This window comes from Melanerpes formicivorus, unplaced genomic scaffold (assembly GCF_026170545.1).
Source record: "Melanerpes formicivorus ecotype bairdi unplaced genomic scaffold, bMelFor1.0.p_v2 SCAF_88, whole genome shotgun sequence".
Lineage (NCBI taxonomy): Eukaryota > Metazoa > Chordata > Aves > Piciformes > Picidae > Melanerpes > Melanerpes formicivorus.
The window spans coordinates 2,361,118-2,388,508 of record NW_027142440.1 but is presented as its reverse complement, the minus strand read 5'-3'; the positions used below and the strand labels follow the sequence as shown (position 1 = coordinate 2,388,508).

The 27,391-nt window shown below is 63.2% G+C and overlaps 1 protein-coding gene across 3 annotated transcripts in view; it reads left to right on the top strand.

The window, feature by feature from the left end:
* Positions 1-27,391, top strand: part of POR (cytochrome p450 oxidoreductase) — a 57,269-nt gene that overhangs the window by 26,271 nt on the left and 3,607 nt on the right. For 2 of the 3 annotated variants that reach the window (XM_068165404.1, XM_068165405.1), the window contains exons 3-13: positions 3,910-3,958; positions 6,160-6,288; positions 8,644-8,793; positions 13,596-13,720; positions 14,626-14,715; positions 15,832-15,930; positions 17,642-17,758; positions 19,183-19,301; positions 20,222-20,403; positions 21,340-21,489; positions 22,857-23,154. In XM_068165404.1, coding sequence (XP_068021505.1) covers positions 3,910-3,958; positions 6,160-6,288; positions 8,644-8,793; positions 13,596-13,720; positions 14,626-14,715; positions 15,832-15,930; positions 17,642-17,758; positions 19,183-19,301; positions 20,222-20,403; positions 21,340-21,489; positions 22,857-23,154 — 1,508 coding nt within the window. Of the gene's footprint in view, positions 1-153; positions 407-3,909; positions 3,959-6,159; positions 6,289-8,643; positions 8,794-13,595; positions 13,721-14,625; positions 14,716-15,831; positions 15,931-17,641; positions 17,759-19,182; positions 19,302-20,221; positions 20,404-21,339; positions 21,490-22,856; positions 23,155-27,391 lie in introns of those variants that run through there. The other variant, XM_068165406.1, reaches the window with a different exon arrangement.

The following is a 27,391-nucleotide window of genomic DNA, read 5'->3' as shown; positions in this document are numbered from 1 at the left end:
GAGGGCCCTCAGCTTGGAGGATCCTGGGAGCTTTCATTCTCCACTCCTAATTCCTTTCTGCCAGGGCTGCCAGATGTTGCAGCTCCTCGGGACTGTGCGGCTCGGCTGGGGAACTTCCAGAGCCCCACCGGGAGGATCCGAGCAGACGGCACCGCTCCTGCTATGACCCTGCCCGGGGCCCTTTGTGCCGGCTCTCTTCTCCTTAACAAAAGGCTGGTGCTCGGCTTTGATGCCCAGGAGGAGCAGGATGGGAAGGCCTCCGAGTGTGTTGCTCCAGAGCTAAGTTAGATCCATCCCCCCTCACCCCCCGGTGCGGGCGCAGGGCTGGGACTCTTTGTCTGCCTCTGCCCGCCCGGACCATGGGCTGTGCGTACTCGGCCCCGCGGGAGGAGGCGGCCCCGGCGAGGTGAGTTATCTGCTTGGCCTCAGAGGGGACCCTGCTGCTGCCCCAGGGCTGGGGGGAGAGGGCTGCCTCTGCCTGCTGCAGCAGCAGGAGAAGGAAGGGCAGAGAGGCTCTGGCTCTCCTTGCTGTCGGCGCTGCTCCCCCGGCGGCGGCCGGGCTGCGTCCTCGCTGCGGGTTGGAGAGCAGCTCTGGGGAGCAGAGCCCCGGGCAGGGGAGCTTCCTGAAGGAGAGGGGTTCAGCTGAGGTGGGCACCCTGGTGTGGTGGTCGAGGTGGGCACCTTGATGTTGCTGAGTTGTTTGGAACTTCCTTCTGGCTGCCTCCTCTCCTCCGAATCCGAAACGACAGAGCCCTGGGAGTTGCTCCCTGTGGGCTCTCCCCAGGGGTCCCCAACCCATCCCAGCTACAGCCTTGCTCCCACAGTGGAGTTACCTCCTCTCCTCCACCCCTCACTCTGACTCTCGTGGTCGCTGCCCTGAGCTCCCTGAGCCGTGGGAGCTCTCCCCCAAGCTCTCTGCTCTGCGTCTTGCTGGCTGGGCAGTGCCTCTCAGTGTCCTCTCTGCCTCTGGGGCACCTCTTGCAGCTCAGACTTTCAAGCCCCCTTGCTGAAGCAGCCTCAGGTGGCTGTGTAGCCTTCCTCCCAAAGCCAGCCTCATGGTTTCTCCCATGCCTGAGGCACACACTGCTCCCCACCACAGCTCTTCAGTGCAGCACTGCTTCCTTTGACAGCAGACAAGCCGCATGTGCTGCTCCCTTTTCTCTCCCAAAGGCAGCTTGCTGAAAGGATCTAAACCTCTTTTCCTCTCCCCCTCCTTCAGAAGTGTTTTGTGTAGCAGTTGACCCAGCAGCTGTTCTAATTGGATCTCCTTGGCAGGGGGCAGCAAACCAAAGGGCTTCGTGCAGCAGCCAAAAGCTAAGGGAGAGCTGAGTCCTGTGAGCAGCCTAGGGGGCAGCAGGGTTGGGGCTGCTCCTGAGCCCCTTGTGGTATGCTGTACCCAGCAATGCAGGGAGACTGTTCAGTGCTGAGAGAGCAAAGGGGGAGGTGCAGAGCAGCTCTCCTGGGAGCACAGCCCTGGGCAGTGCACTGGGGTAGGCTTTGCTCCTCTGTCATACATGCTGTACCAGCCTGGTGGTGCCAGGAGGTGGCAGGCACTGCTCTGCAGCCCCTTCGGGGGGCTTGGAGGCAAGCAGGGCTGGACAGCCCCCACCCTGTGCTCTGCCAATGGCTCTGCACAGCCACAGAGATCCCTCCCTCTGGGCTGCAGAGTTTAGGAAACTCTTAGTGGGCTGTGCACATTCTCACATGGGCCAGAGCCAAAGGCATTTGTTTACTGCCTGGAGGAGGCTTCTCTCTTCCCACAGGAGACCCAGCCTTGCATTCCTCCATTGTGAAAGAGAGGCAGCCATGGCTCCCACGTCCCTCCTCCCCTCTGCTGAAGAGGCTGGGGCCAGGCTCTGCTGAGTGGTGGCCAGGGCCAGGCCAAGGGGCAGCAAGGGGCAGAGAGTGGAGGCCAGGAGGTTGGATGTGAAGAGGAGGAGAAAGTTGTTTGGTGTGAGGGTGCTGGAGGCCTGGAGCAGGCTGCCCAGAGAGGTTGTGGAGTGTCCTTGTGTGGAGAGCTCCCAACCCCCCCTGGGCAGTGTGGTGCTGGGCAAGCTGCTGTGGGTGCCCTGCTGTAGGGGTGGGCTGCCTGTCTGAGCAGATGGCAGCTCTGCATGGCAGTGCCACAGGGAAAGGCTGATCCAGGGGCTGTGGAAGGCACTGTGAAAGCTTCAGCAAGGAAGGCAGCAAGTGAGCTCCTGGAACTTGTCCTCCTGCTTTGGAGAGACCCCCAGAACCTAAGTGGACTTGTGGGAGTCCCCAGGGCTGGGCTGCTGTCCCCCTGTGACACCATGGGGGTGCTCAGGATGGCAAAGCTCTTCTGGCTCCCTCCCTAACAGAGCAGCCAGGGTGGTGTCAGCCTCCTCCTCGGTGCTCCTGAGGCTGCTGTGGTTTGTGCTCCATCTGAGCTGCAGAAAGCTGCCTCTGTGCCAGAGATCCACAGACCCTGGTGTGGGAATCAGCCCTGGGGACCTGGAGAGGCAGCTGAGGCGCCAGGGGTCTGACCAGCTGGGTCTGTCTGCTCCACAGGGCTCTGGGACTCATGGAACCTTACCAGGGTTGAGGTTGAAAGAGACCTTTGAGATCATCACATCCAAGCCCTCTCCCAGAGCTCACAATCCCACCACTGCCACCAAACCACAGCCCTCAGCACCACATCCAGGTGGCTTTGAAACCCCTCCAGGGGTGGGGGCTCCCCCAGCTCCCTGGGCAGCCTGGGCCAGGGCCTGAGAAGCCTTTCTGGGAAGCAGTTGTTCCTAGTATCCAGCCTGAACCTCTCCTGGCACAACCTGAGGCTGTTCCCTCTTGTCCTGTCACTTGCTGCATGTGAGAGGAGACCTTGCTCCAGCCTCCTGGGAGATGGGTGCAGCAGGACTTGTGGCTGGCAGCTGTTTCTGGTTTTGAGCCTTGTCTGAGCTTGGGGAATCCTCTCTGAGGGGCAGGGCTCAGGACCCATCCCCTGCCTGTCCATGGTGGTGGGGGAAGCAGGGAGCTCTCCATTCCCTTCACTCCTACCATGGCTTGGCTTCAGGTGTCTCTGGAGACCTGCTCTGGGAGATCCTTCTAAGCCCTGAGCTGTGAAGCCTCTCAGAGCAGCTGAGAGAGTGAAGGTTTCCTGCCAGCCAGGGCTGAGTGCCTGGGCTTAGCCCTTGGGAGGATTCAGTGATGAATGGAATAGCATGAAGCAGGTTGGAAAAGAGCTCAGAGATCATCAGGTCCAACCTCTCACCCAGCACCATCTGATCAGCTCAACCATGGCACCAAGGGCCTCATCCAGGCTCTTCATAAACACCTCCAGGGATGGGGACTCCACCACCTCCCTGGGCAGCACATCCCAAGGGCCAATCTCACTTGCTGGGAAGAACTTTCTCCTCCCCTCCAGCCTGAACCTCCCCTGGCACAGCTTGAGACTGTGTCCTCTTGTTCTGGTGTTGGGTGCTTGGGAGAAGAGACCAACCCCCACCTGGCTCCAACCTCCCTTCAGGCAGTTGCAGAGAGCAAGAAGGTCTCCCCTGAGCCTCCTCTTCTCCAGGCTAAGCAACCCCAGCTCCCTCAGCCTCTCCTCCCAGGGCTGTGCCCCAGACCCCTCCCCAGCCTTGTTGCCCTTCTCTGGACAGGTCTCACCCAGCCCCACTCCTCCTGTCCAGGTCCCTGATGGATCCCATCCTGCTGGGGTCAGCTGCAGCTCCTGCTGTGGAGCCTTGTGCAGGAAGAGAGGAGCTCAGCCTTTCCCCTCTGCTCTGAGCTCCTTCTCTGTGTGCAGAGAAGCCCTGAGCTGGGCATTGGGCATCCCCCCACCCCTTGGGCAGCCTTTCTGACATCTGAGGTCCCCTTTTCCCTCATTGGTTTATCCCTGGCCCTTTGAGGAATGGCTGTGCTCATCTGACAGGGGCTTCTCCTGTCTTGCAGAGCAGCCCCAGCGAGGGACAGCAGCTTCATCGAGAAGATGAAGAAGACGGTAAGCTTCCTCCCTGCCGCTGGGGGAGCTGCTGGCCTGCCAGGCTTCCAGCTGTCAGCAGGGGGGACTGGTGTGGGAACAGGTCTGCTGCAGAGAGCCCCCAGAGGAAGGCTGTGTGGGCTGGCAGGAGCAGCTCTTCTGAGCTGTGCTGGAGAGTTCATAGAATCAATAAGGTTGGAAAAGACTTCAGAGATCAGCAAGTCCAAGCTGTCACCCAACATCTCCTGACAACTAAACCATGGCTCCCAGTGCCACATCCAATCCCCTCCTGAACACCTCCAGGGATGGGGACTCCACCACCTCCCTGGGCAGCACATCCCAGTGGCCAATCTCTCTTGATGGGAAGAACTTTCTCCTCACCTCCAGCCTAAACCTCCCCTGGCACAGCTTGGGACTGTGTCCTCTTGTTCTGCTGCTGGGTGCCTGGGAGAAGAGACCAACCCCCACCTGGCTCCAACCTCCCTTCAGGGAGCTGGAGAGAGCAAGAAGGTCTCCCCTGAGCCTCCTCTTCTCCAGGCTAAGCAACCCTTAGAGGAAAACCAATCCAAGTGTAAATTGGGTGCAATGGAAGCAGTGTCAGGCAGGTTCAGAGCCAGGAGGGGGATGGCAGAGGCTGCAGAGGCAGTGGCTGGCTGCTGCTTGGCTGTGTGGTTGGCTCCCAGGCAGGCTCCCCCTGGAATGGGAACTGCACAGAGCTGGCATCTTGTGCCTCACTCAGCTGGGCCCCAGGGGAAGCAGAGGGAGAAGCAGAGGCTGGGTCTGCTTAACATTCTGCTTCAAAGCAGCTGGTGGCAGCAGGGCAGGAGCTCAGTGCTCTGCACTGACCCCAGGCCTAGGCAGCTCTGCTTCCTCAGCCAGGGAATTCCCTGCCTGGACCCCAGCTTAGGCAGCTCTGCTTCCTCAGCCAGGGAATTCCCTGCCTGGACCCCAGCTTAGGCAGCTCTGCTTCCTCAGCCAGGGAATTCCCTGCCTGGACCTCAGCTCAGGCAGCTCTGCTTCCTCAGCCAGGGAATTCCCTGCCTGGACCTCAGCTCAGGCAGCTCTGCTTCCTCAGCCAGGGAATTCCCTGCCTGGACCCCAGCTTAGGCAGCTCTGCTTCCTCAGCCAGGGAATTCCCTGCCTGGACCTCAGCTCAGGCAGCTCTGCTTCCTCAGCCAGGGAATTCCCTGCCTGGACCCCAGCTTAGGCAGCTCTGCTTCCTCAGCCAGGGAATTCCCTGCCTGGACCCCAGCTTAGGCAGCTCTGCTTCCTCAGCCAGGGAATTCCCTGCTCCCAGGAGCTACTGTAGCCTCCAGGCTGAGAATCAACCTGAAAGGGTTTGTTCTTTGCTGTGGCTTTCCCCTCAGTCTGAGGCTGTGGCTTTCCTCTGAGCCTGGCAAGAGCTCTGCAGGATGTGAACAGCTCAGCCTGGAGCCTGCTGCTGCAAACCCTCCTGCAGGGCTGTCCAGCTGCAGCCCCTTGCTTGCCTTTATGCTGCAGCCCAGGCTCCCCACCCCCATCCCCATCCCCATCCCCATCCTTTGGCTCTGACAGTCATAGAATTAGAGAGTCACAGAATCAGCCAGGTTGGAAAAGACCTCAGAGATCAGCAAGTCCAACTTATGACCTAATCCCTAACACCTCCTGACAGCTAACCCATGGCTCCCAGTGCCACATCCAATCCCCTCTTGAACACCTCCAGGGATGGGGACTCCACCACCTCCCTGGGCAGCACATCCCAGTGGCCAATCTCTCTTGCTGGGAAGAACTTTCTCCTCACTTCCAGGCTAAACCTCCCCTGGCACAGCTTGAGACTGTGTCCTCTTGTTCTGCTGCTGGTTGCCTGGGAGAAGAGACCAACCTCTAGGTGGCTACAACCTCCCTTCAGGGAGTTGGAGAGAGCAAGAAGGTCTCCCCTGAGCCTCCTCTTCTGCAGGCTAAGCAACCCCAGCTCCCTCAGCCTCTCCTCACAGGGCTGTGCTCCAGACCCCTCCCCAGCTTTGTTGCCCTTCTCTGCCCCTCTCAACCTCTTTCCTAACCTGAGGAGCCCAGAACTGGACACAGGACTCAAGGTGTGGCCTAAGCAGTGCTGAGCACAGGGCACAAGGACTTCCCTGCTCCTGCTGGCCACACTCTTCCTGCTGCAGGCCAGGCTTTTCCCCCAGGCAGCTGTGAGTGCTCCCCAAGGCATCAGTGCCTCACGGGCTTCTCTTCCTCTGCAGGGCAGGAACATTGTGGTGTTCTATGGCTCCCAGACTGGCACAGCAGAGGAGTTTGCCAACCGCCTGGCCAAGGACGCTCATCGCTACGGCATGCGGGGCATGGCCGCCGACCCCGAGGAGTATGACCTGGTGAGCAGCCCTGGGGGCAGCCTGGGGACACCCAGACAGGGACAGCTACCCCTCAGAGGAGTGGCACTGAGGGGATAAAACAATGAGCCTGAGAGATGGGCTTGGTGCTTAGAATCCCACAACAGAATGGTGGAGTTGTCGTGGCTGGGAGAGGCCTTTTGGATCGCTGAGTCCAAGCCTGAGCCCAGCACTGCCAGGGCAGCAGCAGCCCCCAGCACCACAGCCCCAGGGCTTTGAAACCCAGGGATGGGGATCCACCACTGCCTTGGGCAGCCTGGGCCAGGCCTGGACAACCCTCAAGGGGAAGAAATTGTTCCTCATGTCCAGCCTAACCCTCCCCTGGCTAAACTTGAGGCCATTTCCCCTTGTCCTGTCATTTGTTCCTAGAGAGAAGAGCCCAACCTGGCTCCAGCCTCCTCTCAGGGAGCTGCAGAGAGCAATGAGGTCTCCTTCAGCCTCCTCTTCTCCAGTCTGAACACCCCCAGCTCCCTCAGCTGCTCCTCCCCAGCCCTGCTCTCCAGACCCTTCCCCAGCTTGGTTGCCCTTCTCTGGCCCTGCTTCAGCCCTCAAAGTCCTTCTTGGAGTGAGGGACCCAAACCTGAAGCCTTTTGGATGAGAACTGTTTCTCATGTCCAACCTAAACCTCTCCTGGGGCAACTTGAGGCCATGTTCTCTTGTCCTGTTGCTTGTTCCTTGGGAGCAGAGCCCAGCCCCCACCTGGCTCCAGCCTCCTCTCAGGGAGCTGCAGAGAGCAATGAGGTCTCCCTCAGCCTCCTCTGCTCCAGCCTCACCACCCCCAGCTCCCTCAGCTGCTCCTCCCCAGCCCTGCTCTCCAGACCCTTTCCCAGCTTGGTTGCCCTTCTCTGGACTCACTCCAGCCCTCCCTTGTCCCTGGAGTGAGGGATTCTGGCATCCTGCAGCTGTGAACACTGCAGCATGACTGCAAGAGGAAGGCAGGCTGGAAGGTTTGGGAGCTGTGAGTCATCCCCTGGCAGCATGAAGCTTGCTCCTTTGTTCCTTGCTGCAGCCAGCCCTGGGCCCACACTGCCACACTCTTTGCCCTTGGCATTTGGTGCTCTCCAGAGTGACCAACAGCTCCTGGTCCCCTTAAGGTTATCCTATGGAAAACCAAGCCCCCCAGGGGAAGCAGTGGGAAGTGCTGACTTGCCTTGCAGTGAGGGTGCTCAGCTTTATTTCTCCTGCCATTCTGGCTGGGTTTGGCCTTTCCCAGTGCCTTTGTGATCAGCTCTTTGAGGGGATGGTTGGACTCAGTAATCCACTGAGGCATAGAATGGGTTGGGGTTGGAAGGGACCTCAAGGCTCAGCCACTTCCAACACCTCCCACCAGCACAGCTTGCTCAGGGCCTCATCCAGCCTGGCCTCCAGCACCTCCAGGGAGGAGGACATCCACAACCTCCCCTGGGCAACCTGCAGGTTGCCCAGGGGAGGTTGTGGATGTCCTCCTCCCTGGGGATGTTCAGCTACAAAAGGCCTCACCCTGAACACCTCCAGGCAGGGCACAGCCACAGCCTCCCTGGGCAACCTGTGCCAGGCTCTCCCCACCCTCACTGCAAAGACTCTCTTCCTCCTCTCCAGTCTCAACCTGCTCTCCTCAAGCTTCAAGCCATTATTTGCTATTAAGTAGTTGTTAGTTCTGGTTGTTAGTTCTAGCTGTTAGTTCTGGTTGTTAGCTGCCCTTACAATAATGATCCCAGAGGTCTGCTCCACCCCAGACAGCTCCCTGGTTCCACCCTGGGGTGCAAGCAGGAGCCCACAGGATCAGCCAGGTTGGAAGAGACCTCCAAGATCACCAAGGCCAACTGATCACCCAGCCCTAACTCATCAACCAGACCATGGCACTGAGTGCCTCCTCCAGGCTTTTCTTACCTGCCTCCAGGGATGCTGACCCCACCACCTCCCTGGGCAGCACATCCCAAGGGCTAATCTCTGGGAAGAACTTCATTCTAAGATGAAGTCTAAACCTCCCCTGGCACAGCTTGAGAATGTGTCCTCTTGTTCTGCTGCTGGGTGCCTGGGAGAAGAGACCAACCCCCACCTGGCTCCAGCCTCCCTTCAGGGAGTTGCAGAGAGCAAGAAGGTCTCCCCTGAGCCTCCTCTTCTCCAGGCTAAGCAACCCCAGCTCCCTCAGCCTCTCCTCCCAGGGCTGTGCTCCAGACCCCTCCCCAGCTTTCTTGCCCTTCTCTGGACACCTTCAAGTCTCTCAATGTCCTTCTTGAACTGAGGAGCCCAGATCTGGACCCAGGACTCCAGGCGTGGCCCAAGCAGTGCCCAGCAGGAGGGTGGGCAGCATCCCCCCCGCGGTGTGGTCCCTGAGGCTGTCTCCTGTGCTTGCAGGCAGACCTGAGCCGGCTGTCGGAGATCGACAAGTCCCTGGCAGTGTTCTGCATGGCCACCTACGGCGAGGGCGACCCCACCGACAACGCCCAGGACTTCTACGACTGGCTGCAGGAGGCCGACGCCGACCTCAGCGGCCTGCGCTTCGCCGTGAGTGCCTCGCCCCTCCAGCCTCGGGCTGGCCTGAAACTCAACCCCCAGCCTTAGCGCTGCCAGAGCAGCTCGGCTGGAAGCAGATGGGAGCTGGGTTTGCAGGCAAAGCTGCAAGGAGTATGCACCAAACACCCAGGATTTACCCCAGCTCCCTCAGCCTCTCCTCACAGGGCTGTGCTCCAGACCCCTCCCCAGCTTCGTTGTCCTTCCCTGGACACCTTCAAGTCTCTCAGTGTCCTTCTTAAATTCTCTTTCCCAGAGCAGCTCAGCTGGAAGCAGATGGAAGTTGTATCTGTAGGCAAAACTGCAAGGAGTATGCACCAAACACCCAGGATTTACCCCAGCTCCCTCAGCCTCTCCTCCCAGGGCTGTGCTCCAGACCCCTCCTCCCCAGCCTCATTGCCCTTCCCTGGACACCTTCAAGTCTCTCAATGTCCTTCTTAAATTCTCTTTCCCAGAGCAGCTCAGCTGGAAGCAGGTGGAAGTTGTATCTATAGGCAAAACTGCAAGGAGTATGTAGCAAACATCCCAGGATTTACCCTACTTGGAGATGTGGGGGGTGGAAATCTCCTCCCCCAACACTGAGGGAATGGCAGAGTGACAGAATGACAGAATGATAGAATCATAGAATGATGGAACCACAGAATCAATAAGGCTGGAAAAGACCTCAGAGCTCAGCAAGTCCAACCTATGACCTAATCCCCAACACCTCCTGACAACTAAACTATGGCTGCAAATGCCACATCCAGTCCCCTCCTGAACACCTCCAGGGATGGGGACTCCACCACCTCCCTGGGCAGCACATCCAGCCCAGGCTCCCCATTCCAGGTGGCTCCTTTGGCTCTGGCAGTCATAGAATTAGAGAGTCACAGAATCAGCCAGGTTGGAAAAGACCTCGGAGATCAGCAAGTCCAACTTATGACCTGTTCCCTAACACCTCCTGATAACTAACCCATGGCTCCAAGTGCCACATCAAATCCCCTCCTGAACACCTCCAGGGATGGGGACTCCACCACCTCCCTGGGCAGCACATCCCAAGGGACAACAACTCTCTCTGGGAATAACTTTCTCCTCACCTCCAGCCCAAACCTCCCCTGGCACAGGTTGAGACTGTGTCCTCTTGTTCTGGTGCTGCTTGCCTGGGAGAAGAGACCAACCCCCACCTGGCTACAACCTCCCTGCAGGGAGTTGGAGAGAGCAAGAAGGTCTCCCCTGAGCCTCCTCTTCTGCAGGCTAAGCAACCTCAGCTCCCTCAGCCTCTCCTCCCAGGGCTGTGCTCCAGACCCCTCCCCAGCTTTCTTGCCCTTCTCTGGACACCTTCCAGTGTCTCAGTGTCCTTCTTAAATTCCCTTTGCCAGAGCAGCTCAGCTGGAAGCAGATGGAAGCTGTGTTTGCAGGCAACACTACAGTCTGCAATGCAATGAAAGTACACACAATCTCCAGGGTTTACAATCAGCAAACATCACAAGAGCCTCCTCCTGGTCAAAGAGCAGGGCAAGCTAACAGCTTCTCCCTCCCCGCCTACCCTGACCCCCCTGTACAAAAGGGAGAGGAGAAAGGAGCAGAGGAAGTTGCTGTTAGGCTTAGAATCATAGAAGCTGGAAGGGCTGGAAGGGAGCTCAAGGCTCAGCCAGCTCCAACCCCCTGCCATGGCCAGGGACACCTCACACCACAGCAGGTTGCTCACAGCCACCTCCAGCCTGGCTGCAAACACCTCCAGGCAGGAGGCTTCCACCACCTCCCTGGGCAACCTGTGCCAGGCTCTCACCACCCTCCTGGGCAACAACTTCTTCCTCACAGCCAATCTCAATCTCCCCATTTCTAGTTTTGCTCCATCCCCCCCAGTCCTATCCCTCCCTGACACCCTCAACAGTCCCTCCCCAGCTTTCCTGCAGCCCCCTGCAGATCCTGGAAGGCCACAATGAGGTCTCCTGGGAGCCTTCTCCTCCCCAGCCTGCACAACCCCAACTCCCTCAGTCTGCGCTCACAGCAGAGCAGCTCCAGCCCTCTGCTCTTCCTCCTGGCCCTTCTCTGGACACCTTCCAGCACCTCCAGGTCCTTCCCTTCTTCGTACCTCACAGACCCAGAATATGCTGACAGCAGGTCAGGAAAGAGAGAAGGGAGTGAGGTAAAAGCAGAGCTCACACAGAGAGAAGCAGCAAGAGGAGTGAGAACAGTTCATGCAACTGCTTTCTATCCACCCTAGCAAGGCAGTGGAATGCTGGACACCTGCCTGTGGGACTGTGCTCTGTCCAGGGGTCAGTCATTTACCTTTCACTCCAAAATGTCCAGAAAATTCACAGCATGTCAGGGGTTGGAAGGGACCTCCAGAGATCATCCAGTCCAACCCCCTGGCCAAAGCCCTTTCATCAAGTTTAGCCTGGCTTGTAAGGCAGTGTCACGAGGTGTTTGGGCAGCCCTCCCTTGTGCCAGCCTGGGCTGGTGGGGGTGGCTCTGGAGCAGATGCTGCTCACCTCTTCTGTCTGTCACACCCAAAGGGAAATGCTTGGCCCTTCCAAGCAGCCTAACCCCGGGAGGCAGCAGCAGGGAGTGCACAGGGTGCTGGAGGCCTTCCCTGCTCAGTGGAGACTCTGTCCTCCTGGCTTGGCTGGACTGTGCATGGTAGAGGGCTGGGACTAGCCCAGCCTGGGGAGAGCTGCCAGCCACAGCTCACAGGCTCACAGGATGGCAGGGACTGGAAGGGACCTCTGGAGATCATCCAGTCCAAGCCTCCCCTGCCAGAGCAGGAGCAGAGAATCCAGCACAGGTCACACAAGAACACATCCAGATGGGGCTGGAGAGGCTCCAGAGCAGGAGACTCCACAACCTCTCTGGGCAGCCTGCTCCAGGGCTCTGGGAGCCTCACAGGGAAGAAGTTCCTCCTCCTGTTGAGGTGGAACCTCCTGTGCTGCAGCTTCCATCCACTGCTCCTTGGCCTATCCCAGGGTGCAGTGAGCAGAGCCTGGCCCTGTCCCCTCCCTCCTGCTCCCCAGCTCTGTTGTTGGTTTAGCAGTTAGGAACCTGGCACAAGTTCTACCTTCAAAGCATGGCAGGTCAGTAAGAGGTCACAGGCTGCTGCTGCTCTTCAGCAGCTAATTGAGTAGCCCTGGGCCAGTTCTCCTGCTGCAGATTCCATGACTTGGAGCAGGCTGTAGCTGTCTCCTTGTGCTGAGCTGAGGCACAAGCAGCTCACCTGAAGCCTGGCCAAGTTCCTCAGGCAGCAGGATGACTGCAGGTGAGGAGAAGAGCCACTGCTGGAGCTGTTCAGCTGCTCTCTGCCAGGTGCTGAGGGAACATTTGCTGAGCAGTGTGTGGGCCCCAAGGCACAGCCAGGAGCCTGCAGCCAGCCTGGGCTCCCACTGCTGCCTCAAGGAGATGGTGCAGGCAGCTCTTGTCCCATGGAACCCCAGACTGGTTTGGGTGCAAAGGGACTTTGGAGGTCACCCAGTCCAACCCCCTGCAGCCCCCAGGGCCATCCCCAACCCCAGCAGGCTGATCCCAGCCCCAGCCAGCCTGACCTGCACTGGTGCCAGCCATGGGGCAGCTCCCAGCTCTCTGGGCAGCCTGGGCCAGGCTCTCCCCACCATGGCAGCCCACAGCACAGCTGAGAGCAGCACCCTGCCAGCCCTGCTGCTGGGTCTTGCTGCCTGGCTTTCTGCAGCTCAGCCTCCCAGCAGGAGCCCTGCAGAGCCACAGCAGGGCAGGGGCACCGGTGCCAGAGCTGCCTTGGCAGGGCACTGTGCCCCCTCTGCACTGCCACAGGAGGGTGCCCCTGGTGCCCTTGGCTCAGCACACCTGGGGCACTGCTGCCCTGAGGGAAGCAGCTCCCAGGGTGCTAGTGCTGGGGCTGGAGCAGGGCCAGGACATAACCCAGACTGCTCTGGGTGGAAAGAGATCTGTGAAGCTCACCCAGCCCAACCCCTGCAGCCCCCAGGGCCATGCCCAACCCCAGCAGGCTGCTCCCAGCCCCACACAACCTGCCCTGCACTGCTGCCAGCCATGGGGCAGCTCTCTGGGCAGCCTGGGCCAGGCTCTCCCCACCCTCAGCACCAAACATTTCTCCGCCTCTCCACTCTCCAGCTCCCTCTTGCAGTTCAAACCATCCCCCCTTGGCCTGGCCCAGCAGGCCCTGCTCACAGAATCACAGAACCATTCAGGTTGGAGCAGAGCCTCAGTCCAACCACTAACCCTACTCTGCAAGGGTCACCCCTAAACCATAGCCCCAAGCACCACATCCAAGCCACCTCCAGGCTTGGGGACTCCAGCACCTCCCTGGGCAGCACAGCCCAGTCCCTGACCACTCCTGCTGGGGAAATCCTTTGCCTACTGTCCAGCCCAAACCTCCCCAGGGGCAGCTTGAGGCCATTCCCTCTGTTCTGTCACTGATTGCCTGTGAGGAGAGAGCAGCAGCAGCCTCTCCACAGTGTCCTCTCAGGTAGCTGTAGAGAGCAGTGAGGTCTCCCCTCAGCCTCCTCAGTCCCAGGCTAACCATCCCCAGCTCCCTCAGTCTCTCCTCATGAGGTTTGCTCTCCAGGCCCTTCTCAGCTTCCTTACCCTGCTCTGTGGCTGGCATGTCAGGGCTGGGAGTTGGTCAGAGCTCTTGCATCCTCTTGCCTCACCTGAGGGCAGTCTCAGGGGGGTGGCTGTGCCTCCTGAGCAGCAGGTTGCAGGTCCACAGCCATCCGCCGAGGGGCTGGGGGAGGCCTTGCTGGCTGCCTTCAGCATCCTCTGCTGGGCGACACTGGCCAGAGGAGGCCAGCTGGATGGGAAAAGCCCAACTCCTCAGTGTTGCCTTGCAGGTCTTTGGGCTGGGGAACAAGACCTATGAGCACTTCAATGCCATGGGGAAGTATGTGGACAAGAGGCTGGAGGAGCTGGGAGCCCAGCGCATCTTCGACCTGGGGCTGGGGGATGACGACGGCAAGTGAGTAGCTGGGCTTGAAGGGGGGCCCAGGGCTGGCCCAGGCCTGGTGCAGGGCAGCTGGGCAGGCAGAGGCCTGGCTCTGCTGCTGGCAGGCTCTGCAGGGCCACTTGGAGGAGCTGGCAGCTCTCTGAGTGCCTGCTGCCTGCTCTCTGCCACCCCTGTGCCCCTGTGCACTGCGACTCTCCTGGGGGGATCCTGTCTGGGAGACTTCACAGCAGCTCTCTGTGGCCACAGTTAGACACTGGAGGAGCCTCTGCAGCTCCCCCCTCCAGCCTCTGCAGCCCCCCCTCTCCAGCCTCTGCAGCCCCCCCTCCCAGCCTCTGCAGCCCCCCCAGCCTTTACAACACCCCCAGCCTCTGCAGCCCCCCCAGCCTTTACAACCCCCCCCAGCCTCTGCAGCCCCCCCCTCAGCCCTTGCTGTGCTGCAGCTCTTGCTGCCCCAGCCCTGTGTGGCTGCAGGGGTTTGTGGTGGGAGGCAGCCCTGCTTTTGCCTGGGCCTTGAGTTCCCTCTCTGCTCAGCTGAGCAGCCTGGGGGGGCAGCAGCCTGCCTGGGACAGGCCTCCAGCCTGTGGCCTTAGCTCCAAGGGCTGCAGGCTCTGATGGGAGAGAGCTGCTGGGGGGAGGCTCTGAGAGAGGTGAGCAGGGGTGGGCAGGAGGAGCTGAGCTGGTTAAGGACCTTCCTTGGCAGGCCTGGGTGCAGCAGCACTTCCCTGCCCCCCACTGAGTGCTCTGAAGGTGATCTCCTGGTGACCTGTGGGCACACAGCCCCCCCTGACTGCCTGCACCCAGGGGCAAGGCCTTCTTGCCATGGTGGAGCTCCACAGGGCTCTGGGATGGCTTCTCTGGGCAGCTCTCTTTGCTCCCCCTTGGGCCCCTGTTCCATCTCTCTGTTTTCCCCTGGCTAGCTTGGAAGAAGACTTCATCACCTGGAGGGAGCAGTTCTGGCCAGCAGTGTGTGAGCACTTCGGGGTGGAGGCCACAGGAGAAGAGTCCAGGTGGGCCCAGGGGCAGGCTCCTCTGGGGGCCAGGCTGAGCTCTGGCTGCTGGCTGTGCCCCCAGCTGCCTGCCCTGCCCTCTGCACTGCCTCCCGTGCCAGGGGGAGAGCTGGAGCTCTGAGCAGGGCTGGCTGGGCTGAGCCTGGCCTGGGGCAGCCTTGAGCCCAGCTCTGGGTTTCTGCTCTGAAGGGGGATGTGCTGGGGCTGGCTGCTCTGGGGCTGCCTGTGCTGGGGCTGGCTTCCCCCTGCCTGCCTGAGCTGGGGCTGGCTCCCCCCTGCCTGCCTGAGCTGGGGCTGGCTCCCCCCTGCCTGCCTGAGCTAGGCCTGGGGTGGCTGTGCTGGGGCTGGCTGCTCTGGGGGAGTCTGAGCTGGCCCTGGCTGCTCTGGGGGGTCTGAGCCAGGCCTGGCTGCTCTGGGGGTGCCTGAGCTGGCCCTGGCTGCTCTGGGGGGGTCTCAGCCAGGCCTGGCTGCTCTGGGGGTGTCTGAGCTGGGCCTGGCTGCTCTCTGGGGGGGCATGAGCTGGGCCTGGCTGCTCTGGGGGTGTCTGAGCTGGGCCTGGCTCCTCTCTGGGGGGGTCTGAGCCGGGCCTGGCTGCTCTGGAGGGGTCTGAGCTGCGTCCTGGCTCCTCTGGGGGTGTCTGAGCCAGCGCTGGCTGCTCTGGGGGGGTCTGAGCCAGGCCTGGCTGCTCTGGGGGGTCTGATCCAGGCCTGGCTGCTCTGGGGGTGTCTGAGCCAGCGCTGGCTGCTCTGGGGGGGTCTGAGCTGGGCCTGGCTGCTCTGTGGGGGTCTGAGCTGCGTCCTGGCTCCTCTGGGGGTGTCTGAGCCGGGCCTGGCTGCTCTGGAGAGGTCTGATCCAGGCCTGGCTGCTCTGGAGAGGTCTGATCCAGGCCTGGCTGCTCTAGGGGTGCCTGAGCCGGGCTGTGATGCCTCCCTTGCAGCTGAGGCTTCCTCTCAGTTTGGGCTTTCTGCGTGGCTTGGGGAGGGGTGCCAGGGGGGGCAGCTGCCTTTGGTTTTGAGGTGGCAGCAGAGGGTGGCTGCAGCTGCCCCCTGGAGCCTGCAGCTGCCCCCTGGGGCCTGCAGGCTGAGTGTCTCCTCTCTGTCTCCCTCCCTCCCCCAGCATCCGTCAGTACGAGCTGGTGGTGCAGAGCGCGCCGGACGCGGGCCGGGTGTACACCGGCGAGATGGGCAGGCTCCGGAGCTACGAGAACCAGAAGCCGTGAGTGCCAGGCCCTGCCCCCCACCCCCCCGGCCCTGGTGTGGCCAGCCACAGCCTGCCTGGGGGCACTGCAGCCAGCTGGCAGGTCTGCTCTGGGCTCCAGGGCTGCTCTGGGCTCTGCTGGGCCTCCCGGGGGTCCCCCCGCGGGTGCCGGGGGGCTGCGGTCGTCCTGCTGCTGCGCTGCCAGCCTCTGAGCTCTGCCAGAGCCTTTCCTCATCCTGCAGCTCTGCCAGTTCCAGCCTGAAGTATTCCTTGGAGGTGGGACAGTCCCTCTGATCCACTTGGAGTGGGGGTCCCCCATGCTCTTGGTGGGACAGCAGAGGAGAAGTGATCTGTGCTTTGTAAGGCAGTGCTGCAGCCCCTGTCCTGGGCTGCACTGAGAGAAGGGAGAGGATTCTGCCCCTCTGCTCTGCTCTGCTCAGCCCCCACCTGCAGCACTGCCTCCAGCCCTGGAGCCCCCAGCACAATTGGGGATCTCCCTGGAGTCTCCAGGGCGGAGGAGCATGCATCCCACCCCTTCTGAGCTCCAGCTGCTCAGCACATCTGCAGCCCAAAGAGGGTAGGAAGAAGGCCACAGCAGCTGCAGAGCTTGCTGAGCCCAGGAGGGACAAATGGGAATGGGAATGAGAGCCTCAGCCCTGCCCCTGGGCCCTGCCTCTAGCCCCCTTGTGAGTGACACAGGACCTGGGATCCAGGCACCCACAGCAAGGCTGCAGAGGACCCCAAGCTGTGAGGTGTGGTGGGAAGGATCCATCCAGGGGCACCCTGACAGGCTGCAGAGTTCAGCCCATGACAACCTCCTGAAGCTCAGCAAGGCCAAGGGCAAGGTCCTGCTGCTGGCTCAGGGCAATCCCCAGCACAAACCCAGGCTGGGTGAGGAGTGGCTCCAGAGCAGCCTGGAGGAGAAGGGCCTGGGGGGGTCAGGTGGTGCCAAACTGCCCAGGAGCCAGCAGTGGTCCCTGGCAGCCCAGAGCCAGCTGAGTGCTGAGCTGCAGCCAGAGCAGGGAGAGCAGCAGCACAGGGAGGGGATTCTGCCCTCTGCTCTGCTCTGCTCAGCCCCCACCTGCAGCACTGCCTCCAGCACAAGAGGGACCTGAAGCTGCTGGAGAGGCTCCAGAGGAGGCCACAGAGATGATCAGAGGGCTGCAGAACCTCCCCTGTGGGGCCAGGCTGGGAGAGCTGGGGCTGTGCAGCCTGGAGAAGGCTCAGAGCAACCTGAAGGGGCTCCAGGGGAGCTGGGGAGGGACTTTGGGCAAGGGCTGGGAGTGCCAGGGTGAGGAACAATGGCTTTGAGCTGGGAGAGGAGAGACTGAGAGTGGAGAGGAGGAAGGAATTCATTGCAGTGAGGCTGGGGAGAGCCTGGGAGGGAGGCTGTGTTCAAGGTGAGGCCTTCTGGGGCTGAACATCCCCAGGGAGGAGGTGCTGAAGGCCAGGCTGGATGAGGCCCTGAGCAAGCTGTGCTGGTGGGAGGGGGTTGGAACTGGCTGAGCTTTCAGGTCTCTCCCAACCCAACCTCTCTGTGAGTGCTGTGCTCCCGGGGCAGCAGCAGGCCGCTCGCCTGCCTCGTGGCCTGTGTGCTTTGGATCACGAAGCAGGCCAGGCCCTGGGGAGCCTGTTGGAGAGAGCAGAGTGAGCAAGCCTGGCTGTGAGCAGCTCCCTGAGCCTGCAGAGGAGTGAGACCCAGAGGGTCCTTGTCCTTCCTTCCTTCCAGCCCCTTTGATGCCAAGAACCCCTTCCTGGCCCTGGTGACGGCGAACCGCAAGCTGAACGAGGGTGGGGAGAGGCACCTCATGCACCTAGAGCTGGACATCTCCAACTCCAAAATCAGGTACTGCCCCCAGGGAGGGGGGCTGCTGCTCTCTCCTGCCAGGAGCAGAGAGCAACTGCCCCCAGGGGGCTGCTGCTCTCTCCTGGCAGGAGCAGAGAGCAGGGAGGTGGCACCGGCCTCACCCAGCACTCAGAAGGGGACCTTGCTCTCGTGATCCCTTAGCACTGCCTCTGAACTTCTGTACCCCAGGGCAGGTGCCCACTGCCAGGGCTTTCTTCCAGCTCTGGCTGTGCCAGCTGGCTGCTCTGGTCCCTCCAGAGCTGGCTGCACACACTGCTCCTACCTGAGCAGTCCCTAGGAGTCGTTCAGAAAGTGAGGGGGGAGATGAGCTCAGAGCCCAGGGGAGAGCTGGGGGTGGCTGTGCCTGGCTTTGCTCAGCTGGCAGGCACAGGGTGGGTACAGGCCTGGGCTTGAAGCCCTCTTGCTGGCTTCAGTTCCTCTCTATGTGCCCAGGAGAGAGCCACAAATCCAAGTGGCTTCACAAAGTGTGGCCAGAGAAGGGCCACGAGGGTGAGCAGAGGGCTGGAGCTGCTCTGCTGTGAGGGAGTTGGGGTTGTGCAGGCTGGGGAGGAGAAGGCTCCCAGGAGACCTCATTGTGGCCTTCCAGGATCTGCAGGGGGCTGCAGGAAAGCTGGGGAGGGACTTTTGAGGGTGTCAGGGAGGGATGGGGGTCTGGGACAGCTCTGAGGGGGGCAGGAATCAGGCCTGGGACAGGGAGCCAGCAATGGGCACTGGCAGCCCAGAAGGCCAAGGGCAGCTCAGCTGCCCTTGGCCTTCTGGGCTGCCTGTGCCCATTGCCAGAGTTGGAGGGAGAGGATCCTGCCCCTCTGCTCTGGGGTGTCAGGGAGGGATAGGACTGGGGGGGATGGAGCAGCACTAGAAGTGGGGAGATTGAGATTGGCTGTGAGGAAGTTGTTCCCCAGGAGGGTGGTGAGAGCCTGGCACAGGCTGCCCAGGGAGGTGGTGGAAGCCTCCTGCCTGGAGGTGTTTGCAGCCAGGCTGGAGGTGGCTGTGAGCAACCTGCTGTGGTGTGAGGTGTCCCTGCCCATGGCAGGGAGTTGGAGCTGGCTGAGCCTTGAGCTCCCTTCCAGCCCTGACCATTCCATGAGTCTATGAACCTGAGCACTGCAGAGGCTTTGAGCAGCTTTGCTCCTTGCCTGTCTTGCCCAGGAGGTGTGGCCTGGCTAAAGGCTGTGCCCAGGCTGCTGTTAGCTGGGAGGTCCCTGTGAAAGACTTGATTGCTGAAGCCAGGATCCTTTCTGCTGTCACTGCTGGCTCTTTGGGGTCCCTGATGGTGCAGGGGCTGTGGAGCAGCTCAGGTGCCAGTGTTCTCCATGCAGCAGGCTGCTTGTCCTCTCTCTGGGCAGCAGTGGGCCTGCAGCAGTGCTGGTGTCTCACCTGCTCTGCTCCTGCTCCCCTGCCAGGTACGAGTCTGGAGACCACGTGGCAGTGTACCCAGCCAATGACTCTTCTCTGGTCAACCAGATTGGGGAGATCCTGGGCACAGATCTGGACATCATCATGTCCCTGAACAATCTGGATGGTGAGTATGGCTCTGCCCTGGGCAGGCTGCATCTGGAATCCTGTGTCCAGTTCTGAGCCCCTCAGTTCAAGAAGGACCTCAGGGAACTGCCTGAGAGTCCATCCCAGAGCCTCAGAGGTGCTGCAGGCAGTGGCACATCTCCCTGGGAGGCCAGGCTGAGGGAGCTGGGACTGAGGGCTGCCTGAGGGCTGCCCTCATTGCTGGGGATCAAGATGTGCAGGGCTGGAGCCAGGCTCTGCTCAGGGATGGCCAAGGACAGCACAAGGGGCACTGGGAGCAAGCTGCAGCAGAGGAGGTGCCAGGGGAACACTGTGAGGGTGGCAGAGCCCTGGAGCAGGCTGCCCAGAGAGGCTGTGGAGTCTCCTCTGGATGTGTTCCTGTTTCCAAAGCCCTGTTTCCAACCCCCTCTGGCTGTGTTCCTGTGTGCCCTGCCCTGGGTGCCCTTGCTCTGCCAGGGGGCTTGGACTGGCTGATCTCCAGAGCTCCCTTCCAACCCATTCTGTGATCACCACAGAGCATCAGCAGGTCTCCTTCAGCCATGGCCTGTGAGCACAGCTGCCCCTGGGCAGAGGAGACTAAGGCCACTTGTGGGGGCAGGTGTGCAGGGGGGTGAGGTGAGCTGAGCCGTGGGGCGCAGCCCTCCTGCCTCAGCTCAGAGCTGGCTCCGTGCCCCTGTGCCTGGGGTGGAGGTGGGGGGCAGGGGGGGAAGGTCTTTTGTGGGGGAGCTGTCAGGCAGCACCTGTGAGACACAAAATCAGCACCTGGGGGATGAGTGCCTGGGGAGGGAGCTGCCCTGGGGCTGCCCTGGGGCTGCCCCCTGCCCTGTCTGCAGCTCCGGCGCCCTGCCCCCGGCACCGCCGGCACGGCCCAGGGCTGCTGCTTGCTGAGGCTTTGGCTTTGTTCCTCCCCCTCTTTTGCAGAGGAATCCAACAAGAAGCATCCCTTCCCCTGCCCCACCTCCTACCGCACAGCCCTCACCTACTACCTGGACATCACCAACCCCCCCCGCACCAACGTGCTCTACGAGCTGGCGCAGTACGCCTCGGACGCGGGCGAGCAGGAGCGCCTGCGCAGGATGGCCTCCTCCTCCGCCGAGGGCAAGGTGGGGCCTGCCCTCCCCTGCTGCCCCACGGGGCCCCCTGCCTGCTGCACACCCCCACCAGGGCTCCAGGCCTTGCTGGGCACTGGGGGCACGGAGCTGAGGGGGTGTGTGCCAGCTGCGCCCTTCCCAGCAAGCCTGCTGGGGCCAGCTGCCTGCCGCACACCCCCACCAGGGCTCCAGGAGTTGCTGGGCACTGGGGACACGAAGCTGAGGGTGTGTGTGCCAGCTAGGCCCTTCCCAGTGCGCCTGCCTGGTCCAGCTGCCTGCTGCAGACCCCCACAAGGAGTTGCTGGGCACTGGGGGCACGGAGCTGAGGGGGTGTGTGCCAGCTAGGCCCTTCCCAATGAGCCTGCTGGGGCCAGCTCTGTGCTGGAGATCCCCACAAGGGCTCCAGGCCTTGCTTGGCAGCAGGGGCAGAGAGATGGGGGGATGTTTGCCAGTTGTGCCCTTCCCCTGAGGCTGCTGGAGGCCCCCAGAAGGGCTCCAGGAGTTGTTGGGCACTGGGGACACAGAGCTGAGGGGGGGTTTGCTAGCTGTGCCCTCCCACTGAGGCTGCTGGAGACCCCCAGAAGGGCTCCAGGCCTTGCTTGGCAGCAGGTGCAGAGGGCTGGGGGGGTTGCCAGCTGTGCCCTTCCCCTGAGGCTTCTGGAGACTCCCAGAAGGGTTCCAGGCCTTGCCTGGCAGCAGGGGCAGAGGGCTGGGGGGGTTGCCAGCTGTGCCCTTCCCCTGAGGCTTCTGGAGACTCCCAGAAGGGTTCCAGGCCTTGCCTGGCAGCAGGGGCAGAGGGCTGGGGGGGTTGCCAGCTGTGCCCTTCCCCTGAGGCTTCTGGAGACCCCCAGAAGGGCTCCAGGCCTTGCCTGGCAGCAGGGGCAGAGGGCTGGGGGGGTTGCCAGGCGGGTAGGGAAGCTGTGACTGGTGTGCCCTCCTTGCCCACAGGCCCTGTACCTCAGCTGGGTGGTGGAGGCCCGCAGGAACATCTTGGCCATCCTGCAGGACATGCCCTCCCTGCACCCCCCCATCGACCACCTCTGCGAGCTGCTGCCCCGCCTGCAGGCTCGCTACTACTCCATCGCCTCCTCCTCCAAGGTGAGCCCCCTGCAGCAGGGCCTGGGCCTGCTGGGCACCCAGGCTGCAGCTCCTCCCTGCCCACAGCTCTGGGCACCTCCCCCTGCTGGCACCGAGGGGGTGGCTTTGCTTATCTCAGGCTTGAGCCATCCCAGCTTCCCTGTGCTGCAGTCATAGTATCACAGTATCACTCAGGGTGGGAAGGGACCACAAGGATCAGCCAGTTCCAGCCCCCCTGCCATGAGCAGGGACACCCCTTCCTGCTTCCTGCTCCACCCACCCTCCTCTTTGCTCCTACACCTGGCTTTCAGGGCTTGGAAGCAAGGTGACATTTGGGGGGGGTGTGTGTCAAAATTCACCCCCCTAAGGTGCTGGCAGCACTAAAGGAAGCTCAGTGCTCCTGCAGTCAGTTGGGCACAAGACAGAAGCCCCATGTGGGTCAGGCTGAGAGGTTTGATGTGCCAGGGGAGGAAGAGCTGTTCCAATGTGAGCTTTGGGGTAAAAGTGTGGCCAGGTCTGGGCTGCCCAGTTGAGGAGAGACAGAGAAGTGCTGGAGAGAGTCCAGGGGAGGCTGCAGAGCTGCTGAGGGGCCTGGAGCAGCTCTGGGAGGAGCAAAGGCTGAGAGCCCTGGGGCTGAGAGCCTGCAGAAGAGCAGCCCCAGAGGGCAGCTGAGCAATGCTCAGCAAGAGCCAAAGGAGCTGTGGGGGGCAAGAGGCTGGGGCCAGGCTCTGCTGAGTGGTGGCCAGGGCCAGGCCAAGGGGCAGCCTTGGGCAGAGAGTGGAGGCCAGGAGGTTGGATGTGAAGAGGAGGAGAAAGTTGTTTGGTGTGAGGGTGCTGGAGGCCTGGAGCAGGCTGCCCAGAGAGGTTGTGGAGTGTCCTTGTGTGGAGAGCTTCCAACCCCCCCTGGGCAGTGTGGTGCTGGGCATTGTGCTGTGGGTGCCCTGCTGGAGCAGGGCTTGGCCTGGGTGAGCTCCAGAGCTCCCTTCCATCCCCTCCCTGCTGGCTCCTGGGGTCAGTGCTGTGCCTCTGCTTTTTCCACCTGTTGAATATGTTCCTGGGCTTCCAGACCCCCTCCTGGCAGGCCTGGCTCCCATCTCTGTGCTGATCCCTCTGAAGCTCCTTCTCCCACCCTGAGGAGTGAGCTCTTCTTTGCCCACCTGCCACTGAGCTGGGGCTGGCTGAACACAGCTCCCTGTGCCCTGCCTGAGCAGGGCTTGGCCTGGGTGATCTCCAGAGGTCTCTTCCAGTCCTATTCCAGCTTCTGGGGTTCTGTGAAGGCTGCTGTCCCCACCCCTCCATGCTGGGCTCATGCTGAGCTCCTGGGCATGGCTGGGCAGCAGGGGCTGTGGCTGCTGGGGCTGCCTGGCAGCGCTGTCCCTTCCCCCCAGGTCCACCCCAACTCCATCCACATCTGCGCCGTGGCCGTGGAGTACGAGACCAAGGCCGGCCGGCTGAACAGGGGGGTGGCCACCACCTGGCTGAGGAACAAGGTGCCCAGGGAGAGTGGGAGCAGCTCCCTGGTGCCCCGGGAGAGCGGGAGCAGCTCCCTGGTGCCCATGTACGTCAGGAAGTCGCAGTTCCGCCTGCCCTTCAAGCCCAGCACCGCTGTCATCATGGTGGGGCCCGGCACCGGCATCGCCCCCTTCATCGGCTTCATCCAGGAGCGCGCCTGGCTCAAGCAGCAAGGTGAGGGCCCGGGGCTGCAGCTGCCCTGCAGGGCTGCGGGCTGCCTCCAGGGGGCAGCTTGTGCTGCTCCCAGCTGGCCAAAGGCAGAGGTGGGGGAGCAGGGGGCAGCGGCAGCCCAGTGGCTCTGCCCAGCGCAGGAATGCTTCGGCCTCCTCTTGGCCCCAGAGGCTGTTGGGGAAGGGGAGGCAGATAGACCTGAACCAGCTCTGACCTCTGCCACCACAGCTCCAAACCCTTGTGCTTTGGAGGGGTGGTGGCAGAGGCTAGAGCCAGGGCCCTGGCTGTTTGGGGGTGTGGTGGCAGAGGTCATAACCAGGACAGGGTCAGAAGCAGCATCCTGGGTGTTTGGAGATGTAGTGACAGTGGTCAGAAGCAGGACAGGGTCAGAGGCAGGCCCCTGGCTGGCTGGAGGTGTGGTGGCAGAAGCCAGAAGCAGGACAGGGTCAGAAACAGGCCCCTGGCTGGCTGGAGATGTGGTAGCAGAGGTCAGAAGCAGGCCCCTGGGTGTTTGGAGGTGTGGTGGCAGAGGTCAGAAGCAGGACAGGGTCAGAAGCAGGGCCCTGGCTGGCTGGAGGTGTGGTGGCAGAGGTCAGAAGCAGGACAGGGTCAGAAGCAGGGCCCTGGCTGGCTGGAGGTGTGGTGGCAGAGGTCAGAAGCAGGCCCCTGGCTGCCCAGCTTCGACCTCTGTGTGTGTGTGCTGCTGGGAGTCAGGATTCCCTCTGTGAGCAGCAGCAGTGGTGCAGCTCTGGCTGCCCTGGGCTGGCAGGGCAGGGGCAGGGGTGAGGCAGACCAGGGGCAGGGGTGAGGCAGGGCTGGGGCAGGGCAGGGGCAGGGGCAGGGCAGGGCTGGGGCAGGGCAGGGGCAGGGGCAGGGCAGGGCAGGGCTGGGGCAGGGCAGGGGCAGGGGTGAGGCAGGGCTGGGGTGAGGCAGGGCTGGGGCAGGGCAGGGCAGGGCAGGGCAGGGGCAGCTGAGGGCTCTCTGTGTGCCCTGCAGGCAAGGAGCTGGGCAGGGGCAGGACAGGGCAGGGCAGGGGCAGCTGAGGGCTCTCTGTGTGCCCTGCAGGCAAGGAGCTGGGCAGGGGCAGGGCAGGGCAGGGCAGGGCAGGGCTGGGCAGGGGCAGCTGAGGGCTCTGTGTGTGCCCTGCAGGCAAGGGGCAGGGCAGGGCAGGGCAGGGCAGGGGTGGGGGCAGCTGATGGCTGTGTGTGTGCCCTGCAGGCAAGGAGCTGGGCAGGGGCAGGGCAGGGCAGGGGCAGCTGATGGCTCTGTGTGTGTGCCCTGCAGGCAAGGAGCTGGGCAGGGGCAGGGCAGGGGCAGGGCAGGGCAGGGCAGGGGCAGCTGATGCCTCTGTGTGTGCCCTGCAGGCAAGGAGCTGGGCAGGGGCAGGGCAGGGCAGGGCAGGGGCAGCTGAGGGCTCTCTGTGTGCCCTGCAGGCAAGGAGCTGGGCAGGGCAGGGCAGGGCAGGGCAGGGGCAGCTGAGGGCTCTGTGTGTGTGCCCTGCAGGCAAGGAGCTGGGCATGGGCAGGGCAGGGGCAGGGCTGGGCAGGGCAGGGGCAGCTGAGGGCTCTCTGTGTGCCCTGCAGGCAAGGAGCTGGGCAGGGGCAGGGCAGGGCAGGGCAGGGGCAGCTGAGGGCTCTCTGTGTGTGCCCTGCAGGCAAGGAGCTGGGCAGGGCAGGGCAGGGCAGGGGCAGCTGAGGGCTGTGTGTGTGCCCTGCAGGCAAGGAGCTGGGCAGGGGCAGGGCAGGGCTGGGCAGGGGCAGCTGAGGGCTCTCTGTGTGCCCTGCAGGCAAGGAGCTGGGCAGGGCAGGGCAGGGCTGGGCAGGGGCAGCTGAGGGCTCTGTGTGTGCCCTGCAGGCAAGGAGCTGGGCAGGGGCAGGGCAGGGGCAGCTGATGGCTCTGTGTGTGCCCTGCAGGCAAGGAGCTGGGCAGGGGCAGAGCAGGGCAGGGCAGGGCTGGGCAGGGGCAGCTGAGGGCTCTGTGTGTGCCCTGCAGGCAAGGGGCAGGGCAGGGCAGGGCAGGGCAGGGCAGGGGCAGCTGAGGGCTCTCTGTGTGCCCTGCAGGCAAGGAGCTGGGCAGGGGCAGGGCAGGGCAGGGCAGGGCAGGGGCAGCTGAGGGCTGTGTGTGTGCCCTGCAGGCAAGGAGCTGGGCAGGGCAGGGCAGGGCAGGGCAGGGCTGGGCAGGGGCAGCTGAGGGCTGTGTGTGTGCCCTGCAGGCAAGGAGCTGGGCAGGGGCAGGGCAGGGCTGGGCAGGGGCAGCTGATGGCTGTGTGTGCCCTGCAGGCAAGGAGCTGGGCAGGGGCAGGGCAGGGCAGGGCAGGGCAGGGCTGGGCAGGGGCAGCTGAGGGCTCTGTGTGTGCCCTGCAGGCAAGGGGCAGGGCAGGGCAGGGCAGGGCAGGGGTGGGGGCAGCTGATGGCTGTGTGTGTGCCCTGCAGGCAAGGAGCTGGGCAGGGGCAGGGCTGGGCAGGGGCAGCTGAGGGCTCTGTGTGTGCCCTGCAGGCAAGGGGCAGGGCAGGGCAGGGCAGGGCTGGGCAGGGGCAGCTGAGGGCTGTGTGTGTGCCCTGCAGGCAAGGAGCTGGGCAGGGGCAGGGCAGGGCTGGGCAGGGGCAGCTGATGGCTGTGTGTGCCCTGCAGGCAAGGAGCTGGGCAGGGGCAGGGCAGGGCAGGGCAGGGCAGGGCTGGGCAGGGGCAGCTGAGGGCTCTGTGTGTGCCCTGCAGGCAAGGAGCTGGGCAGGGCAGGGCAGGGCAGGGCTGGGCAGGGGCAGCTGAGGGCTGTGTGTGCCCTGCAGGCAAGGAGCTGGGCAGGGGCAGGGCAGGGCAGGGCAGGGCTGGGCAGGGGCAGCTGATGGCTGTGTGTGCCCTGCAGGCAAGGAGCTGGGCAGGGGCAGGGCAGGGCAGGGCAGGGCAGGGCAGGGCTGGGCAGGGGCAGCTGATGCCTCTGTGTGTGCCCTGCAGGCAAGGAGCTGGGCAGGGGCAGGGCAGGGCAGGGCAGGGGCAGCTGAGGGCTCTCTGTGTGCCCTGCAGGCAAGGAGCTGGGCATGGGCAGGGCAGGGCAGGGCAGGGCAGGGCAGGGCTGGGCAGGGCAGGGGCAGCTGAGGGCTCTCTGTGTGCCCTGCAGGCAAGGAGCTGGGCAGGGGCAGGGCAGGGCAGGGCAGGGGCAGCTGAGGGCTCTCTGTGTGTGCCCTGCAGGCAAGGAGCTGGGCAGGGCAGGGCAGGGCAGGGGCAGCTGAGGGCTGTGTGTGTGCCCTGCAGGCAAGGAGCTGGGCAGGGGCAGGGCAGGGCTGGGCAGGGGCAGCTGAGGGCTCTCTGTGTGCCCTGCAGGCAAGGAGCTGGGCAGGGCAGGGCAGGGCTGGGCAGGGGCAGCTGAGGGCTCTGTGTGTGCCCTGCAGGCAAGGAGCTGGGCAGGGGCAGGGCAGGGGCAGCTGATGGCTCTGTGTGTGCCCTGCAGGCAAGGAGCTGGGCAGGGGCAGGGCAGGGCAGGGCAGGGCAGGGGCAGCTGATGGCTGTGTGTGCCCTGCAGGCAAGGAGCTGGGCAGGGCAGGGCAGGGCAGGGCAGGGGCAGCTGAGGGCTCTGTGTGTGCCCTGCAGGCAAGGAGCTGGGCAGGGGCAGGGCAGGGGCAGCTGATGGCTCTGTGTGTGCCCTGCAGGCAAGGAGCTGGGCAGGGGCAGGGCAGGGCAGGGCAGGGCTGGGCAGGGGCAGCTGAGGGCTCTGTGTGTGCCCTGCAGGCAAGGGGCAGGGCAGGGCAGGGCAGGGCTGGGCAGGGGCAGCTGATGGCTGTGTGTGCCCTGCAGGCAAGGAGCTGGGCAGGGGCAGTGCAGGGCAGGGCAGGGCAGGGGCAGCTGATGGCTGTGTGTGCCCTGCAGGCAAGGAGCTGGGCAGGGGCAGGGCAGGGGCAGGGCAGGGCTGGGCAGGGGCAGCTGAGGGCTGTGTGTGTGCCCTGCAGGCAAGGAGCTGGGCAGGGGCAGGGCAGGGCAGGGGCAGCTGAGGGCTCTCTGTGTGCCCTGCAGGCAAGGAGCTGGGCAGGGGCAGGGCAGGGCAGGGGCAGCTGAGGGCTCTCTGTGTGCCCTGCAGGCAAGGAGCTGGGCAGGGGCAGGGCAGGGCAGGGGCAGCTGAGGGCTCTGTGTACCCTGCAGGCAAGGAGCTGGGCAGGGGCAGGGCAGGGCAGGGCAGGGCAGGGGCAGCTGAGGGCTGTGTGTGTGCCCTGCAGGCAAGGAGCTGGGCAGGGCAGGGCAGGGCAGGGCA